Here is a 21,696-nt window from a genome sequence, read left to right on the forward strand (position 1 = left end):
AAAAAGGGGAAAAAATGAGAAAGAAAAAAAAGCAAACAATAACAAAAAAGGTGAAAATGCTATATTGTGATCCACATTCAGTGCCCATAGTCTCTCTTTGGATGCAGATGGCTCTCTCCATCACAAGTCTATTGGAATTGGTCTCAATCATTTCATTGTTGAAAAGTTCCCCAGCTAATTATCCTCATCTTATTCTCTCCTGTTCATAATTTGCATTTAAGACAAGCAATATACACAAATTACTGTCAGTTCTCAAATCTTTTAAAAGCTGAAACCTAACACTGTCATCTTTGCTTTGTTTTTTGGTGCCATACATGATTTTTAAAACTGCAATCCATTAAGTGGGAGATATTAAGCCAAGGCATATCAGATACACACCATACACTTTCCTTTCCCTCTCCAGATCTCTGCCCTCACAAGTAGTCCCCCCTTTACCCCACTAGGAAAATGTAAATATAAATTATTGAGATTATTTTATGTTTGTCTGGGAAACTGACACTTTGTGATCCCAACAACAGAATAGATATAAGAAATAAGGAACATTAACAAATATGACTAAGAAAGGCTGGATTTTTGCTAGTTTGGAAATCAGATCACATACTAGCTTTATTGTTTTTAACTTAAGCATTACAATTGCTCCAAATCCAAAAAAGTGATACAAGCCACTACATCTCTTCTAGACAATTCTGAAAAACATATTATTGCTTTAAATCTGAGAATAAAATTTACTTTAAAATATTTTCAAATCCATAGTTAAGAGCCAAACTAAAAAGACATTTTTAAAAATCCCAATTATCACTAGTTCCAGAATATGAGCATACTCTACATACATTGAGCTCACTATCAAGTTCATTTTAAAGTTGTCTTTTCCTAGAAAAAACAATCTTCTAGGCTAAGCAAAAACAGATATGATAGGATGCAACAAAAAAAGAATGGATTTCTCGCTCAAATATTTAATTTAATTATTTTTAAATTTTAATACATATTAATAATTTATTTTTTATTAACATATGTATTATATGATAATATAATAACAATATAATTATAATATAATAATTAATAGCTTATGTTTAATTAATATTAAAATGATAAATTTAAGACAAGAATTCAACTCCATTACTATAAATGGAAAAGTTAAATTCTTAAAAAAAAAAAAATACTTTTGATTTAGCTTTTCTAAAGAATGAGAGAATATTATTCTGATATACCAATGTGATGCTGTCGAGTGGGAGAAGTAACATTTCTAATACATGGAGTAAGTTGCGATTCTGCTCTCTCATGGGATGAGTCACGAGATCTGTCGCTTGACCTTCGTCTATCTCTGGATCTCTCATGTCCACCACTAGCACCATGTAAGCTCATTTTGGTGTGGTCCACTCCTCCTTTAGCAACACGAGATGGGGTACTAAAAAAAAAAAAAAAAAAAAAAAAAAAAAAAAGTTATTCACATATTAAAAAGTTTAAATTATTTTTAAATTTTTAAAGAAAAATTTTAAAAATCATAAAAGCATATAGACTTATGAACCAAATATATTCAAAGCTGGAAAAGGTAGCTTTGAAACTCCTCATAGATTCTTTTTCACTACAAAACACACCTTGGAGATCACTTATCTAATCTAACCTTTCAACTTAAAAATGTTCTAAATCACTATTGATTAGAGAAATGTAAATTAAGACAACTCTAAAGTATCACCACATACCTCAGAAGATGATAGGAAAAGATAATGATTGTTATGGGCTAGAACTCTGAACTTGAAACAAAGGATGCTTACATGATACTAAGTGGAATTGAGGAGACTATGGTTAAATCTATTTTAGCATTGATTTAATCCTACAACAAATAATGGTTTCCTAGTGATACAATGATTGGTTTGTACTCAGTGTAGAAGCCTCAGCCAAGGAGATTCAGAGAGAAGGCAAAGGACTGGCAGCAGCAGCTTAAGCTCTCAGAACCAAGGGGAGAAATTCAATTTTCACTCTTCCTAGTGGCTGGCCTGGACTCCTGCACTTTCCCACTAAGACCAAGGCCAGACTGAAAGCTGCCCAGCCCCAGGAAGGAGATAATAAAGGATTTGGACTAAAAGAAAGCTAACTGGGGCCCAGAAAAGCAGACAAGACTTGGAAAGAGACAATAAAGGATTTGGATTTTAATCCCTGATTGCACTTGTGATTGCTGAACTGAAAGGAAGGCTGCCTCCAGAGACCCCAAGGAAACCGAAACAGAGAACATTACATTTCAGAGAGAATATTACAATGATAAATGTTGAAGGGAATATGGGAAAACTGGAATACTAATACATTGTTGTTAGAGTTGTGAACTGATCCAACCATTCTTGAGAGCAATTTGGAACTATGCCCAAAAGGCTATTAAACTTTTGATCCAGCAGTCTCTCTTTGCTGAGTCTATATCCCAAAGAAATCATTTTTAAAAAGAGAGAGAGAAAAGGACCTACATGTGTAAAAATATTTAGCAGTCCTTTTTTGTAGTGCAAGAAACTGGAAACTGAAAGAGTGCCCATCAGTTGTGTGGCTGAATAAGTTATGGTATGTGAATATAATGGAATATTGTTCTATAAAAAACAGCCAGCAGGATGGTTTCAGAAAGGCCTGGATAGCTTTACATGAAGTGATGCTAAGTGAAATGAGTAGAACCAAGAGAACATTGTACACAGCAAAAGCAAGATTATGTGATGATCAATTCTGATGGACGTGGTCTTTTCAACAATGAGGCAATTCAAGCCAATTTCAATATATTTGTGATGGAGAGAGCCATTGTAAGAGGCTCTTGGATGTGTAAGAGGACTATGGATGTGGATCACAACATAGTATTTTCACCTTTTTTTGTTGTTGTTGTATGTTTTTTTTTTTTCTCTCATTTTCCCCCATTAATTGTTAAAAGTGATATACCTGGTGTCAGAAGACCTGGGTTCAAACTTTTTCTCTGACAGTAATTATTAGGCAAGTCAACTGACCTCTCATCTGATAAAATAAGGGTGGGTGGGTAGAGCAGATCAAGTGATCTCACAGCTCCTTTCTAGCTTTAAGTATATAATTCTATAAATACAATAGATCAAAAGGTTTTTGAATGTCATGTTCAAGAATCTGAACTTCATTTGTTATGCAAAAGGCAGACACTGAAGAGTAAAGTGATTGATTGTAAAATCTGGCAATGGTGTGTAAAAGAGCTTGAAAAAGTGGGAAATACTGAGCGCCCACGAATCAATTTGGAAGCTACTTAAATATAATAGATTTTTTTCTTCTGCAGATGGCTTTTGGAGGGAAGGCAATGGCATTAAGTGACTTAAGGAGATGGCATGTGGACTGAGCTTTGAAGGAAGCTAGAGATGCTGAAGGTGAGGAAGGAGGTTATTCATGACACTGGAATCTGTCTGTTCAGGGCACAGTTGTTAAGAGCTGGAAAGATAAAAGGCAACAAGAGAGGTTGTCGGGACAGAGTAAAGTGCATTAAAGGGAGTAATAAAAAAATAAACCTGGAATATATACCAGGCAATAAGCCTGATTAAACCTGGGAAGAAAGGACTTTAAATGTGAGGGCATTAAGTTCTCTACTCTTGGTTTTGAGTAAGAGAATGACATATTCAAATTTGTCTTTTAGAAAGATTACTTTAGCAAGTATATGGAAGATGAATTAACAAAGACTAGACACAGTCCATTTAAAAAGGTACTGCAATAATGCATATAATAATAAAAAGGTGAAGAATCTGATCTAAGATGGTGACATGTGAGAAAAGAGAATATGGAGGTATAATTGACAGGACTTTGCAAAATGACAAGATACAAGGAGAGATGAAGAAAGATAATAGGTAATTCCAAAATCTGCGACCCTACATAGCTATACAGTTGCTAGCTTCCTCAACAGAAAGGGGGAAATTCAGAGGAGGAATGGTTATGAGGAAAAAGCCAAAGAGGTCTGCCTTGATGTGCTGAGATTAAACTGTCCATTAAGCAGGAGTATACTATCAGCAGCACACATTGGATGTTAAATTTTCAGCATGTGCATTTATAGCAGCACTACAATCAGGACTTGATATATTTTGTTGATTGCCTAGATTTAATAAAGCAATGGGGGAAAACATTAAAAATTAACATTACACTTAAAACTATGTCAAGTTTTTTGTTTGCTTTGTTTTCTCTGGAATCAGATGTTATATACCCTTCCTATAGGTCTTACAGTTGGGAGATATCAAACAGTCCAGTTGATGAAGAGAGAGACTGGAGTCTCAGGAGACACACACATCTGGCAGTCATAAGCAGAGATAAATGAATCTTTGTAATTGATAAGATCACCAAGAGAAAGATGAGGTCCCAACAGAACACGATTTTTTTTTAAGTATACACATATCACATCACTTCTCTACTTAAAAAAAAACTCTGGTGGTAACTTACTGTCTAAAGGATCATTATCTAACTTCTCTTTCCTGGTCTTTAATTTAAAAGTCTTCATAAATTTGCAATCTTCTACCCCCCCCTCCCTTTACACTACTCAGCAATCCAGTCATAAAAGCCTCCTCAGTTTTCTGCATATACCACATTGCATGTCCCTATTTCTGTACTTCTTATTTCCTTCAAGACTCAGCTTAAAAACTACCTTCTTCAGGTCTTCTTTCCAGGTTCCACCAACTACTAAAGAACCTCTTCCAAAAATAAACTTGTACTCATGTTGCACAGTCCATACATATGTGTATGTGTATGCACTGACTCATATATATTTTCACGATTTCACTCATTAGAATTTAAGTTCCTTGGGAGCAGAGATTCTTTCACTCTTATCTTTGTTGTCCCCCCACTCCCCATCTCCCTAGGACACCAAAGTACTTAAGAAACACTTATTGACATCTACCCCTAAAATTTGTCCAAAACTGATGTGTAATTTTGCATTAAGAGATGGCTAATGATTTTTTTGACACATTTCTGCTGCATTAAAAAGTGAATTACATCACTATCAAAGGATTATAATACAAAGGCAACAATAACGCTTTTTTTTTCCCAAAAGAATAAATAGCTTGAAATCACTATAGACACAAAATAAAACCTAAGCAAAATGAGAATGGATGAATATTGAAATAGGAAGTAGAGAACTAGTATTTGCAGATATGTAGAAGCAGAATTGCAGTTGGCCTGCAAATATCTTCTAGAGATTAAATGAACATAAAATAAATATATAAATATATATACATACACAATATGTACTGTGATTATGTAGGTAATGTGGTTTATATTATGATCTAACAAAGTTGCCTGTGAAAACATGGAGTATTTGACTAGACCACCTTTAAAATCAATCCGCTCAACCTGGCAAATGAAGATAATATAGCACAGAAAAGTTAACCTAGCCAAAGTCAAGTTGGGAGGAGAATACCTGAAAATTCGCAAAATTCACTTTCTATATCTCATTTGATCTTCACAACAACCTTATCAATTAAATTCTACAAATTTTATCCCCACTTATGGGAAACTAAGACTCAGAAGAGAGGATTTCCTGACTTTCTGTCCAGTGATCTACTATATATTCTGTTCTCTACCTCCATTTACTATGATGAACATTGTAGTGCCTCATCAGAAAATGCAAACAACACTGGATCTCTAAGATTATGCTAACAGGTTACAAATTCTAGAAGACCCTGTGCCAAGGTAGAAAGGCTTCAAGTACCACTCACTTACTTATATGCCTGCCATCTGAGAAACAGCCTGGATCTCTGGGAAGTGTCACCACCAGAAAGTTAGGTGAATTTTTCACCTCCAGGAATTCTCAAAGACAATATACTAAGTCATAGAAGAGTTTAAAATTGAATGAGGGAATAGTTTTTTGAAATATTCCTATACATATGACAGCATATAAGCAACTCCTTAAAAAACACTTAATTATAGTCACTGCTGAAATTATATTGAATACATGAGCTTAATGATTCAAAAGTCATTTTGATTTTAAAAAATGCTTTAGGGTATTCATTATTATATGAACTATGATTTTGGTGTATAAAGTATAAGAAATTGAACTAAGTGTATATATATATATATATATATATATATATATATATACACACACATCCCAGAGTTTCCTTTTTTGGAATACCTGTTATCTGTTTAATCATTTGCAATCTGTCTCTTATAAAAATAAACTGCCTTCCTTCCGGCTACCCATTCCCAGGAAAACAAACTATTTGTTTAAGTTACTCAGGTGTTTTCAGTTTTTGATGAGAATTGGCACTTAGTATTTTCATTTGAAATTCCTCATACCTAAGTACCAAAAGGCTCTGTGTACCTACTTTAAAAAAATAAATAAATAAAAGATTTGAGGGTCCATTTACTCAATATTTAGCAAATGAAGGGATTATTAAAAAGCAAAATCAATGCAGGTATAATTTTTACAATTCTCTGAGCTGCCAGATTTTAATACCCTAAATAGTAAAATCAAATGAAATATTTGTGATTCACAAACCTTAAACACTCTGTAAATTCGAGCTATTATTATTGTTAAGAAAGGACCCATTTTCTGTTTGTGAAGCTGATCATTTAATGCATAAAGTAAAAGTGTAAACACTGCTAAATTCAGTACAAGTGCCAAGCATGTTCATTGGGATGTAGCTCAATAAAGACAAACAGTATTAAGTGGTAATTTTGGATCAAAAAAGGAGGCAGGCCAGTCATGTTGAAAGAGGAAACAGATGGAAGTCTCCATACTATAGTAGTAAATATAAAATATAAAAAGATACAGAGGACAGCTTCTACCAAATAGATCCCCTATGGAAATTTTCTGGGAGAAAACAGGCAAGAATCGCACAGAATGAAAAGGCATAGAGAGATAATGATATGCCCTAATAGAAGCCTCATAGAACTAGTTTTTAAAATGTCCTAATAGCTAACCTCTATACAGTGCTTTGAGGTTCCTGTGTCTTTGTCTGTCTGTCTGTCTGTCTGTCTGTCTGTCTGTCTGTCTGTCTCTCTCTCTCCATATATATATATACACATATAGATAGAGATATCAAACCCTCTATACAGCATTTCATTTGATACTCAAAAACAATATTGTGAGGTAAGTAAATGAGAACAATGAATCTATTTCAGTTAACCATAGTTCTGCAAAAATTAACTTTTCAGATCAAGGCAGAACTCTTCACTTAGTGGCAGCTTGCTCTAATTGCTGATAAGAAACTCAGGAGGATATAAAAATCTTCCATGCCAGCCTTGCAAACTCAAATCTATAAAAATGACAGCAAATATCAGTGTCTCATTTTAAAAAAAGATATAAAACCCTAGGTGTATAACTTCTCGGAATCCCTTTCTATATAACATTAAGGGAATTGTTGAAATAGCTTGTTCTGGGACAGTGCACAAACTCTTATTTGGCACCAGTGACCACTTTAATCTGCAGACCAGTTTCAACTCTGACCATATCCAGCTTATACCAAACTAGCAGTAGAGAAAATATTTGCAATTTTATTTTGATCATTGACTGAAAAAGTCTTCTTTTACAGGAGAAAGTACTTGTTTTACAGATTTTTAGAATATTATTAGTTAAATATTTCACTGGCACTTGAAAGGAAAATATTTAAAATGCTAATAATTCCATTAATTCAATAAAGAACGTTAAATCAGACTGAATTTTGCATCTATAGTCCTAAGTTTTGAACAAGTCTTTGATTGCTTTAAGCATAAGAATCACCTATGCCTGTCAATTCTGTATTAGTAATGGTCTCTTGCATTGGTTTATTCTTTTATTTATATTCCTATTAGCACTCAACAAAACTCTTCATAACCTGATGCTGTACCTCTTGCTCTACTTATCTTTGCCAACTAGACCAGTTATCAGAGCTAATAATCATTTCTCCACAACTGCAGCACCACTGTCTAATATGATTTATTTGGTATTCATTTTCCACACAATGTTATTATTATTCCCATTTTTAGTTACAAATCCATCTCTACAACTAAATTTGTAAGACCTTTGTATACACAAAGCACCTTTATTATCTTTATCATTAGTATTTGATAAGCTGGTGCCATCTACTATCAACTAAGCTTGTGCTTATTGGACATCTTAACATGGATATTCTACAAGCATCTCAATTCAACTTGTCCCAAACATAACTGACCATCTTTGCCCCAAGTCCTTATTAACTTACTCATTACAGTAATGAGAGCTATTATTCCCCTAGTTACCTAAGCTTTCAATCTCCCTCAATTTCTCACTCACATTCACCTCACATACTTAATCACTTTGCAAATCTCATCATTTCTACTTTTGCAACATCTCTACTGTATGTTCCCTTCTCTTCCCCTGTAGGCAATAACCTGCTGGTTGTACTCCCTGCCTCTCAACTTGAAATAGTTGTTTTCTTCTTATTTAAGTACCCCAAACTCCAATGCATCTGCTCTTAATAACAAAACAGAAACAAACAAAAAACACTAGATAAACAAGAACTTCTCATCCTGTAAATCAGAGCAAAAGAAAAGAAAAAGAATGAATGTAGCAAAGATAATGTAGAAATAATTTTTGTAATTCCTTCTGCTGACAACTTTTAATGACCTCAATAATAAACCCATTTTTTATGTGTGAAGCTGATAATTTTAATATAGTTCATCTTACACTCATTTAATAAAGACATCTTTTTAAGGAAAAAAATCTGGCCATTATCTCTATCTCCTTTACTTCCTAATTCAATTCCCAACTCTAGTGGTTCTACTATCTTCAGGATCAAATATAAACAAAATCCTCTTAACTTTTAGAGCTCTTCATAACTTATTTTCTTCCTAACTGGATAATCTTCTTAATGTGTTTCTCCCTAATTGTGGGTCTTCTATTTTCCAGGGAGACATTGGTCCTCTTGCAGTTCTCTTTGCACTTGTTAACAACTCTTGTTTTCATTGGCTATCCTCCTACTTTCCCTCCTCACTCCTACCTCCTGACTTCCTTTAAGATCAATTCAAGTCCTATCTACAGAAAAAAGACCTTTCCCTTTCAGTCACCCCAATTCCCTACTGCTAGTGCGTTCCCTCTAAGATTACTTTCGATTTATTTTATTTAAAAACATATGTATGTCATCCAAAGAGACTGTTGAATCAAAACATAGTATTTTTACTTTTTTTGCAGGTATGTTTGATTTTTCTTCACATGACAAATATTAAAATATCTTGTTCATGGTTTTGAGGAATTAATGTACTTAGCATTTTTTACACAATAGCAAAGGTAACCACAAATTAGGAATTCATTATTTGTGTTTTAGCAGCAGCAGCAGCAGTATCCTAACTGACAAACTTCAAGGTACTAAATAAAAGACTTTACTCAAGTTTTATTTTCATCCAATTATCTTCCTCTTTGGGATAACCAGTTTAAAAGTTCACTGTAAATGGAATGAAATAATGCTTATTTCATTATCAGCTGCTCCTCTAAAATTTCTGGGAATACTGTTTTTTCTCCAGAAGAGAAGGCAATAAAAGGTAATAATCTAGTATAAATTTGTAGTGATGATCTTCATTTACATGTACACCTAGCTAATTCCTTTGTTTATTTTAAACTGCCTTTTCTTTCTTTCTTTTTTTTTTTTTAAATACGGTAAATGAAAGTTTCCAAATATATTCAAACATACTTTGATTTTACAGAAGGAAAGCATTGATGTTTTCTGTTAGGTGTTACTCTGAATGCCTTTTTAGATCCAACAGAACATTGTTCTTCAAAAATCAGGTGCCTTCTCTGAGTTATAAAACTGCCTTCTCAGCACCTAGTATTTTCTAAATACAATCGGGTTTATCTACTAGCAACAAAATCTATCCAACAGTGACAAGAAGATGGTATTTGACAAGAAATGGTATTTGAGAATAGAATTTGAATTTCTGAACCATACTTTAAAATATAGAAATAATAGGCTCCCATTTAAGCATGGGCTGTTGTTAATAGAAGTCAATAAGTGTGCCTTCTTGAAATGATCAAAGATGAAAATGTTACTGGGAACTAATTTATTCAGGAATAAAATCTGGTACCATACTAAAAGTCACTAGACTATAAAAAACCCCACAATTCAGTAAAACTATTGTGGGGAATTACCTGACAAAGACAAAACATAGGGGAAAAGGCAAAAGTACAAAAAATATTGACAGTATCAATTTTTGTGGTAGCAAAGAACTATAAGTAATGGCCATCAACTGGTAAATTGAACAAACTGAGGTGCACTGATGTAACTGAACTTTATCCCTCCCTATGAAACAATGATTATGAAAAATTTAGTGAAACTTGGAAAGACTTTATTAACTGATCCCAGGCAAAAAAAAAGCCAAAAACATGGACCCACACTTAACACCATATACCAAGATAAGATCAAAATGGGTTCATGATTTAGGCATAAAGAATGAGACCACAAATAAATTAGAGGAACATAGGATAGTTTGCCTCTCAGACTTGTGAAGGAGGAAGGAATTAATTTGTGACCAAAGGAGAACTAGAGAGCATTATTGATCCCAAAACAGAAAATTTTGATTACATCAAATTAAAAAGCTTTTGTACAAACAAAACTAATGCAAACAAGAGTAGAAGGGAAGTAACAAACTGAGAAAGTATTTTTACAATTAAAGGTTCTGATAAAGGTCTCATCTCCAAAATATATAGAGACTCTAATTTATAAGAAATCAAGCCATTCTCCAATTGATAAATGGTCAAAGGATATGAACAGACAATTTTCAGATGATAAAATTTAGAGTGTTCCAAATCACTACTGATCAGAGAAATGCGAATTAAGACAACTCTGAGATACCACTACACACCTGTCAGATTGGCTAAGATGACAGGCAAAAATAATGATGAATGCTGGAGGGGATGTGGGAAAACTAGAACACTGACTGATACATTGTTGGTGGAGTTGTGAAAGAATCCAACCATTCTGGAGAGCAATCTGGAATTATGCCCAAAAAGTTATCAAACTGTGCCTAGCCTTTGATCCAGCAATGTTACTACTGGGCTTATATCCCAAAGAAATACTAAAGAAGGGAAAGGGACCTGTATGTGCCAAAATGTTTGTGGCAGCTCTTTTTGTAGTGGCTAGAAACTGGAGGATGAATGGATGTCCATCAGTTGGAGAATGGTTGGGTAAATTATGGTATATGAAGGTTATGAAATATTATTGCTCTGTAAGAAATGACCAGCAGGAGGAATACAGAGAGGCTTGGAGAGACTTACATCAACTGATGCTGAGTGAAATGAGCAGAACCAGAAGATCACTGTACACTTCAACAACAATACTGTATGAGGATGTATTCTGATGGAAGTGGACATCTTCGACAAAGAGAAGATCTAATTCAGTTCCAATTGATCAATGATGGACAGAATCAACTATACTCAGAAAAGAAATACTGGGAAATGAGTGTAAATTGTTTGCATTTTTGTTTTCCTTCCCAGGTTATTTTTACCTTCTGAATCCAATTCTTCCTGTGCAACAAGAAATTTGGTTCTGCACACATATATTGTATCTAGGATATACTATAACACATGTAATATGTATGGAATTGCCTGTCATCTAGGGGAGGGAGTGGAGAGGAGGGGAAAATTCAGAACAGAAGTGAGTGCAAGGGATAATGCTGTAAAAAATTACCCATGCATATGTATTGTCAAAAAAAAAAAAAGTTCTAATTATAAAATTAATAAAAAAAAAAATTTTAAAGCCAAAAAGAAAAAAATTGTAAACTTTATACAATAATTTCAGTAACACAAAAATAATGCTGAAATAGATAAAAATTGATCAGTGTTACAACGAATCCTGATAGCAACTATGTCTTATCTTCTCAGAAGAGAAACTATAAACTATAGGTACAGAAAGAAGTAATACTTTATTAGACATGCCAACATACATAATCAAAAAGCATGCATTAAATACCTAATAAATTTCAGAAGTGAGCTATTTTGGAGAAAACAGTCAAAAACAAAATAGTATCTTTCCTTCAAGGTACTTATAAAAGGGGAAGGCAACAGGTATATATGTAAGTATATACAAAATAAAAACTAGGTAACTTAAAAGACAAGACACTAGTAGGGGAGTTCAGATCTCATGGAGATTATAGGAGATAGCATGCCTTTGAAGCTTTGAAGGAAGCCAGACTTCTAGAAAGCAGAGATAAAGAGAGAATGCATTCCTGCACAGTAGAGGGGAGACAGGAGTTGGGATTACATATGAAAAACATCACAAAAGGGAACACAATCTGATAGAAATTAGGTTAAGATCAAGACTTCATACCATATTCCACTGTAAGTTCCCACTAGATACATAATTTTCAGCAAGTCTCTGATAAAACTCCCATATCTAAAATACATAAGGAACCAATTCAAATATATAAGGATGACAGTCATTCTTCTTTTGGGGAATGGTAAAATAAAAACAAGCAATTTCTAAAGGAAGATATTCAAGAACCATATGGAAAAAAATGTTTCAAATTACCAACAATTAGAAAAATGCTTTCCTTCTTTTACTTATTTTCTACTTATCCTATACAGTGTCTGAAGATTATTTGTTCACTTGTCTCTCCTATCAATGAAATTTCTTGAGGATAGAAACTGTCTTTTTTTTTTTTTTTAATATCCTTAGTGCTTAGCACAGTGTCTGGCACATGGTAAGTGCTTAATAAATGTTGACTATCAGACTGGCAAAGATGACAAAAAAGGTAAATGACAAATTTTTGGAGGGGCTGCAAGAAGAAAGATGAAACTGTACTATGCTCTTGGTAGACCTATGCACTGGTGCGGCCATTTTGGAAAACAAGTTGGCTACGACCACAAAGTCAGTAAACTATGAATAAATACCTTTTACATTTCTAAGCCTAAATCTGAAGGAGAAAGAAAAGAATTTATTTATTTAAAAATTAGTTACACAACAAATTTATAACATAATATATACTGGCCTATTATTGAACTGTAAGAAACAATAAAATAAACAATATCAGAGAAAACTGAAAAGGATTTGTATGAATTGATATAGACTGAATTGTGAGAACCAAGAGAATAATGTACACAGAGATGTAGAGGGCCAGAATTCTGAAAAGATATACTTGAATCAAGGACAGCATGATGTTTATGGTGATGTAATGATTATGCATGCTCAGTGTGCTGTAGTGATATAATCGTACTGAAATATTTAAGGAGTCTCCAGAGAGTTAGTTGGGACATTACATTTTGGCACTCAACATGGGGCTAGCTTTCTTGAGGATCTGTTTCTGTCTCTGTCTTCTGTGTCTGAGTCCTCATCTGTGTCTCCTCTATGTATGTGTCTGAGTCTGCATTGAGCATATTCTCACTCAAGTCTCTCCTGAGTCTGCTTATTTCAAGTCCTCCCAGCCCTTATATACTTTAGTACAATTACATACTAATCATATGCCAACTGTAGAACCATTACATCATCATACTAAGTACTAAGTATATGTAAACTAGAGAACCATCATCTCAATCAATAACATTGAGTTTACATCCTGCAGTAAGTATCTTTGCTTCAAGTATACTTTTCTCAGAGTTCCCCTATATCTGTGATCAACAATCAACAATAACAGAAAAAATCCTGGAAGACTTGAATTCTGATCAATGGATTAACCAATCACTACTCAGGAAGACAAATAATGAAACACTCTAATCAAAGAATGATAGACCTAATATGCAGAATGATCTATTGGGAAGTGACTGCAATTTTTTTTTTTAAGGACTAAAATTATCCATATGTATATGTAGTTTTAAAAATGTACTTTTAAAAAATGAGCTAAAAGGGAAGGGAGATAGGAAAATGCTTATATTTATCTACCAAGTTATAAAGAGATAATCATGTAAGGAAATCCAGAACCAGAAGGAAAAGGACTGTGAAAGATTTGGACAAAGATCAACAGAAGCACAAAAAGAAGATCATTAAAATATACTACAGATCATAAAAAAGACAGATAAAGGAAAGAGATGAAGAGCTCAAGAAAACATTACACTGATAAAATCCTGAAGACCTCTTAAGAGCAGTCCTTTCCAATTTTGGACATCTCTAGCTCTAAGAGTTCTTTACACTAAGCCAAAAATATCTCTTCCTATATGTAACTCCTGCTTCCATCTAGTTTTGCTTTTTATAAGTACATAAAATAAGTCTGATTTTTTCTAACTGAAAGACTTCAAATTTTTGAAGAAAATTATTATAAATGTGGCACCTCAAAGTGAATATATGGTTCCAAATAAATATAACTTGATTAAAGCGAAGTATATATATATATATTACTTTCAATGTTTTTAATCATAGTTAAATGTTTTAATGAGCACTAATTAGTTGCGATCACATTAACTTTTCTGTAAACCACAGCAAGCTAAAAACATCTAAAAATGTCTTTTTATTTAAACTGCTATTAAGTTCTATCTTCCTGAAATTTAAAAAAAAAAAAAAGCTATACAAATTTAATCTAAATTCTTATCTTTACATTTTTCCTATTTGATTTTCTTCTCATCAGTTGGAAAATATCATGTATGACTACAACTGAAAAATATTTTGCTATAAGAAACTATGAAAGAGAATTTCAGAGATAACTATATGAACTGTGATTAAATAAATCACAATCCCAAAGGACTTATGACAGAAAAAAAAAAAACTTTATTCCTTTTTCTATGAATTAAAAAGGAATATCACATGACTAACAAGATGGAGAACTAAATACTTTTTTCTGATCCTCATAAGCTCTAAACAAAAGTAGTATCAGCTGTCTCCCCTGTATTATGGAACACCAAGAACCCAAATAAGGTAATAATTTAACAAACATTAAAGACAGCAATTACTTTACTCCAATGTACTTTCTCAGCATTCTACTTCCTCCAACAACCAACAATATAGTTGCACAAGGCAACCCCAAAACGACTTAAAATAAAACACTTTTGTAGCACTACCTTCCTTCCTGTGATAGAAAACCAAAAAGCAGAAGCTTGCTCATGTTAGAATAGCAGTAAGGCAGTATTGTTCTACTGAAAAGTAACTTAGCTAGAGAAGTGAAGAGGGGGGCAGGGATGGGGGGAAGAAAGAGAGAGACAGAGAGGGAGAAAGAGAACTAAGGCAATCAAAACCTGAGTTACTTAACATGGGGGGGGGAGAAATAAAATGGGGGGAGGGGGGAGATATTATTATGCCACAGTTCTCTTTTATTGCTCTGACTCAGTTTCCCTAATTATCCTGATTCAGTCCTGCCTCAGCTTCTCAGTTCTGCAAAACCTCCCCTCCCTCTTTATCAGAATACTTGATAAGGATAAAAGATCTTAAGTTTTAGACTATCAGAATACCTCTCCCCATTCCAAACTATAAGAATATCAGATATTGTCTTATCAAGATGCCTCTCCCTGTGTCAGGGTTGCCTCTCCCTGATTATGTCATCCCATTGCCAGTGGCTCACCCCACCCAGTCAGAGTCCTATTCCCCCTCTCAGCACCCTGACTCCGTCCCTGCCTCAGTCTACCCCCCCAATCCAAGACAAGTATAAGTCTTTGAGAACTCTCGTAGTTTCCTGGATTTAGGAGACCACAGTCTCAATTCAGCTCTGGGACCAAACCATGGATTCATTTGGTTCCAGTATATCTCTCCATTTAATAAACTATTAAATACTCTCTAATCTCTATCTTGCTCAGTTTCTCCAGCATTACAATATGGTGTGGAGAAGCTAAAACAGCCAGATGAAATTATCAAGGAGAACTAGAAAGTTAAAAATTTCAGGAAGAAAATTCAGTTAAATACCTTGAGAATAAATAAATTGTCAAGGATGATCTATGATATGAGGTTTGTCACCAAATGATGGCAGGCACCAAAAGTTGGGGTCCAATCATGTGAAAAATTCATAGTGACCATTCTCTTTGGCAAAAAGATTTATTTAGGGGAATAGGTTACAGACAAAAGAAGGGATACAAGAGATACTGAGAAACTCGGAATTACTCAGTAGAAAGGGAGTATCCCATGAAGTTGGGACAAGCCCTCAGCTGGCAGGCTAAATCCTGAAAGGGACTTAGTACACTAAAAAAGTTAGTTAGCTGTAAGGAGGAGAAATGGAGTTGAGAATTATAGCTGAGTTAGGAAAGATGTCTCATGGAATGGGGGAGAAGAGGTAAGGACAAAGATACCAAGAGGCAAAGGTGGACTGACCCAAAGGAGAGTAGCAAGGGAAAGTTGTTTTACAGAGAAATTTTAGCCTCAGGGTCTTGACATAAATTGGATTTTTAACTGGATTACCTTTACAAGGTAAGAACCAAGAAACTAAACAGATCTCCATTATCAGAGCCTTCTTCCTGCTTGCCTAAGGGATTGATTTTTACCAGTTCCTCTGCTAACCACAAACACTGAAGACCCCTTCAATATTAATGACAGAAGAGAGTCAACATATATGAATAAATATTTCAAGACAATGGAAAATGAACCAACATTTGGTGAGGCACAGGACCCTAAAGTTTCCCAAGAGAACAAGAAATCACATAGGATGTTCCTATATGGTTTTTAAAAATAAATAAATAATTAAAGCAAAATTCATGGCTTGTTCAGCAGAAATAATTGATACAATAGAAAAATCTGAATCCATGGAGACAAGTTTCAAAAAAGAAAAAAAGGATAACTGACAAAAACAAATATATAAAACTGAAAGTTGTCCTAGAAGCGAAGTAAAAAAGGGAATAATATTGAAAGAAAATGTCTTTGTACAAACAATTTATTTCAAGGAAAGAACTATGGAGGTATCTCTATGGATAATTTATGTATACTAGATCTCTAAGAGAAACAAAACTAAAAAAAAAAAAATCTTAACACAATAATGCAAAAAATAATACAGAAAACTGACAAAAACTTTAGAACACAAAAGAAAATGCTAATCAAAATAATGAGGGAAAGGAAAGGGGGAGCCCCATTTCGCGCGCATAGATAGTAATTAGATAATCCCATGAGGCGCAGTGTCCCCTGTAAATGAATTTACAGGCCCAAAAACTAGATTGATAAAAGGTTTATTGTAGAAATTGGAAGTAAAGTTAAGTTAGAAAGACACCAGGGCCAGAGGTGGCTGCTGGACGGGCAGGAATCCTTACATGGCTGGAAGGATACCATGTGTTGGGGGGAGGGCTCCTGCAAAGAGCGCTCTGGCTCGTTTCTTTTATACCTAGAAGATGATGGGCGGTACCCCCAAGTTCTTGGTGGGCTTTTCAGATAGCTCAGATCAGGTGAGGGATGGGGGAAGCTGAGCTGATAGTGGGGCTGGGCCCCGATATTCAAAGGGTGTCTTTGACCAGGATTTGTGAATCAAGGTCAGCCATAGGTTGGGCAATTAGAAAGGAATCTTAAAGGGACCTCAACCCTAATCAAAAAGATTCCAGATTCAATAATTTGGATACTTAAATTTAACAATTACAATGGCAAACAACATATTCAGCAAGCAACCAGAGGCAAGACTTTCAAAAATAAAAGAAAGGAAATAATACCTCACTGTAGTGATCAACCAGAAACCACTGGAGGAAGTGGAAAAAAATAACATTCTCAAAATACAACTCAAAGTGATATCTTGCAAACCTCAGTCTAACCACTAATGAAAAAAAAATTGTACTTCAATTAAAAAAAGAGAAGAAACATTCTAAACATTTTCAGAATAAAAATGAGAGCTGAAGTAAAAGAGTTTAAGAATGGTCTTGGGTTTTGAATCTCAAGTTAAGTCTTACTAAGACTTAATATCAAGCTATTTTGATGGGGGTTGAGGTCCCTTTAAGATTTCCTTTCCGATTTCCCAACCCCCATGGCTGAACTTTGATTCACAAATCCTGGTCAAAAACCAGACTTTTGAATATCCAGGCCCAGCCCCCACTGGATCTGAGCTAAGTGAAAGCCCTCCAGGACCTTGGGACTCCACCCATCTTCAACATCACCAAGACCCTCCCATTATAAAAGGGCAACAATAGACTCCATGCTTTTGCAAAAGTTCTACAATAAACCTTTTAACTAATCTAGGTTTTCGGGCCTGTAAATTCATTTATAGGGGACACTGCGCCTCATGGGACTATCTTGCTATCTTTGCACCGATCAAAATGGGGTTCCCCTTTTCCTATCTCTCATCAATTTGAGCCTCAAAATGATCTTTAAAATGAGAATAATATTCAGATTAATTCTCTTATAGGATTATTGAATATATAATGCAGAAAATCTAAGCAAAGATCTTTTGTGCTCTAAAAATGTATAACAAAATTATCTTGAAAAATAATAATCAGCATATGTAGGCTTATCTAAAACCAGTTTTAAAAAACTAAATTCAGTTTTGTACATTTTTTTTTGTGATAGGAAAAATAAGCCTCTAGAAGGGAAGGAAGGGAAATGTAAATAGCAAATTTTTTAATGATCATATAATTCAAAGTAAATGCCATGCTTTTTTTTGGCTTTTTTTTTTTTTTAAATAGGCTGTGAGGGCTAGAAAGACCCTTAAAAATAAACTAAATATTTTTCTTTAGGAAACTAAAGTGCATCTCTATCATTATAACAGAAATCTTCATTATAGGATTCTATTTTCCATTTCCCCCAGTAATAATAATTATTTTTGTCTTTTTCACCATGTAGCTAAGAACACAACTATCTTCCTTGCTTTCCCCTTCTATGGGTCTTGATTCCTGTGGTTAAGCATCAAAGAATTAAAAACAAACAAGCAACTAAGTTTTATTTTGGGGGGATTATTGTTTGGGTGGATAAAATTGGATGATAAAGATTAGTGTCATTTCCCTTCATTTCTCAGAGCTAATAAGAGTTGCATTAAGATCAAGACCATGAAGAAGGTTATCATCAAAAATATGACACCTGTCTGTTGTGACAACACAAGCATGCTCATTTATCATCATCAACAATCCCAGCAAGAATCTCCACAACAAAATCACAATACATGGAAATACATTTCATTGGATGAGTAACATGTATTGTGACTGACATGTATATCAACTGACAGAAAGAAGAAAAAAGGAGGAATAACTAATTATGTCCCCCAAATACTTGTTTTGAATCAGATCACTGAAGGACCTTGACAACATAGAAATGTTGAAACTTCTATTTATCCTGGGATGAGCTACAAAACACACCAAGAGAAACTGTTTAATATTTACTTTTGCCATCTTTCCAATAAACTTGATAACATTCTCCCTTCCTCCAAAAAGTTAGCTACCTTTTTTGTTCTTTATGCAGCATAAATCTAAATGAGGTATTCAAAAATGTATAATACTTTAAGAGTTTAGAAATTTAATAAAGGTTTGTATCTTTTAGGTATTATAGAAATTTTTAGGAAGGAAATGAGAACACTTTCTTTTATTACATGAAATATTTTATCCATTATTCAATATAAAATTTAATTTAAAAATTTAAAGTAAATATGATGTATCAAAAAGTCCTTTCAACAATGGTAAAAAGATAATAATATTCACTGAAAGGAGATGACAGAGAGGGATGAGAGAAAAAGAAAAAGTTAATATGAGCAATAAAGTTTTAAATTAAAGTTTATTTTAAATTTAAATTAAATTAAAATTTTAAATTAAAAGTTTATAAATTAAGCAATTTTCTTTCATTCTATTAAAACAAAAAGGCATGATAGTAAATAAAACCTGTCCCATTTCAAAATACTATATTGACCATCTTTTAAATCAAATCAATTTGTACCATCTTTTAAAGAAAAACTACGTATAGACTAATTTTTGTTTCAAATCAAGCACCTAATCAACTTATTAACAATTTCTATTTTTCAATGAAGCACAGCATTATTTTAACAATAATTGGTTATACTGATTCAAAATGTTTTTTTTTTAAAAGAAACATTTAACTTTTTGCTTTTTATAAGTGATTTCATTTACTTTATTATTCTCCCCTTGGATTTAATTTTTTAAAGATTCAGCAAAAACAAATTTCAAATTAATCTTTTTAAAAATAATTTTTGATCATATTCATACAAAAAGATTACCAAATCTAATGCATTCTCAAGTTTTAAGCAGATTCCACTAAGGTTTTTAAACAAAAAGCCACTCAAAACACAAAAGAAAAACCATACATGCCATTTATTTTAAAACCACCAGCCACTAAAGTGAGAGAAAATAAATGACCTTTAGCATTCAAAGATGGGGAGGTGGAAGCACCCTCAGGGCAGGAGACCAAGCATTTCTCCTTGTTTATCTCTTATTTAACCTCAGAAATTATCACATAATAAATAAATGAATACACACCTTCCCGTTGAACATGCCAAGGTGGACACACAAAAGCAAGGAAAAATTTTTGAAATCAGAGCACAAAGGAGCTCTGCTCTTTCAAACAATGCAGCAGTGAAAGCCAGGTCAGCATCCTTGAGCATTACTAGCAAAGTTTAGCACACTTGATATTTCCATTATCTTCTCAAGATTCCTTTGAACCATTCAAAATAATCTTATTGCTCTTACATACACCCAATTTCTCTAGCTTTTCTCCTGCTTCTCTGCCTTCCATATGCAATAATCCTGTTGCAGTTATTTAGGCTGATTAATGTTTAGAGACGCAACCTCCCCAAAGATATTAATTCAGTTCATTTTCTTACAGTCACTGACTCAGCCGTGGGTAGTGCAGCACTGACGTCTCTAACCTAACAGCATCGTATGAGCTGTGGTCGGTCCATTTCTCCATCTCTGAACAGCCATTGGATATTGTAATTGACAGACAGGAGAAAGGAGGCTGAGAGAAGAGAGCTTAGTGGTACACTGCCAAATGCCATCTGTAAAGCTAATTCTAACCTTGCCAGCCTTCCAGGTTTCAGTAAAAGTGGGGAAAGCCAATTGAAAATGTTACAGCAAACTTCTTTTCTCGTTAAGTTTTTTTTTTACATTTTATTTTATACTCCTTCAAGATATAAAGCTTTATTCATTTGGATTTAAGACCAATAAATAGTTTGAGAAATGCCATTTGATTTAAAAAAATTATTTAAGTTATTACTCTCCAAAGGAACAAAACTTTTTTTTCTTCTCAACAGCTATGAAGAGTACAATCTATAATTCATAAAGTAAATGGTCAGCTCAGTCTTCATTCAGGCCCAGATAATGAACAGAGCATGCGCTCCCCTGTGTGGGAGTGAAACCTTGCGGCAAAGTCTTATATTGAATGTATGATGCATGTATCTTTGGTAACTTGAGCAGGCTGCAGATTTTGAGTTTGATATAGTGATTGTCCTCCAAAATAGCTCTATTCCATAGTTTAGTACTTTATATATCTTAATTTGTGTCATACAAAATGAAATTCTAGTTTTTAAAAAACAAAGGCATCTTCTGACCCACAATTTACGGAACACAACTACCATTCTGGCTAACTTAAGAAAAGGAATCAGAAGTTTCTTAGCAAAAATTCCAGCTAAAATAGTGAGGTAAATTATCAAACCTCAAGAAAAACCCCAAAACAAAACAAAACAAAAATCACCCTATTTAAAACTTATGTTAAATTTTATTGGTTTCAAGGCTCTTTGCTTATCATCATATTAGTCATGCTTGTCATTGGAAAATAATTTAAGCCCAAAGAATCATGTCTAATATATTTATATATAGCATGTTATATTTTATAATACATTTCTAACAAGAAACCAAATGTGATACATATCCTCTAAAAGAGATCACATTTATAAAAATATTGTTTACAAAATATTTTACATATACTACTTCACTTTCTAATACCTTGGAATTAAGTATTAATTACCTTC

At 33.6% G+C, this 21,696-nt stretch overlaps 1 protein-coding gene across 7 annotated transcripts in view; it reads right to left on the reverse strand.

The window, feature by feature from the left end:
- Positions 1 to 21,696, reverse strand: part of BTBD10 (BTB domain containing 10) — an 82,766-nt gene that overhangs the window by 22,297 nt on the left and 38,773 nt on the right. For 6 of the 7 annotated variants that reach the window (XM_074273151.1, XM_074273148.1, XM_074273152.1 and 3 more), the window contains one exon: positions 1,209 to 1,405. In XM_074273151.1, the coding sequence (XP_074129252.1) occupies positions 1,209 to 1,405 (197 nt within the window). Of the gene's footprint in view, positions 1 to 1,208; positions 1,406 to 20,206; positions 20,347 to 21,696 lie in introns of those variants that run through there. The other variant, XM_074273147.1, reaches the window with a different exon arrangement.

This window comes from Sminthopsis crassicaudata, chromosome 6 (genome assembly GCF_048593235.1).
Source record: "Sminthopsis crassicaudata isolate SCR6 chromosome 6, ASM4859323v1, whole genome shotgun sequence".
Classification (NCBI taxonomy): Eukaryota; Metazoa; Chordata; class Mammalia; order Dasyuromorphia; family Dasyuridae; genus Sminthopsis; species Sminthopsis crassicaudata.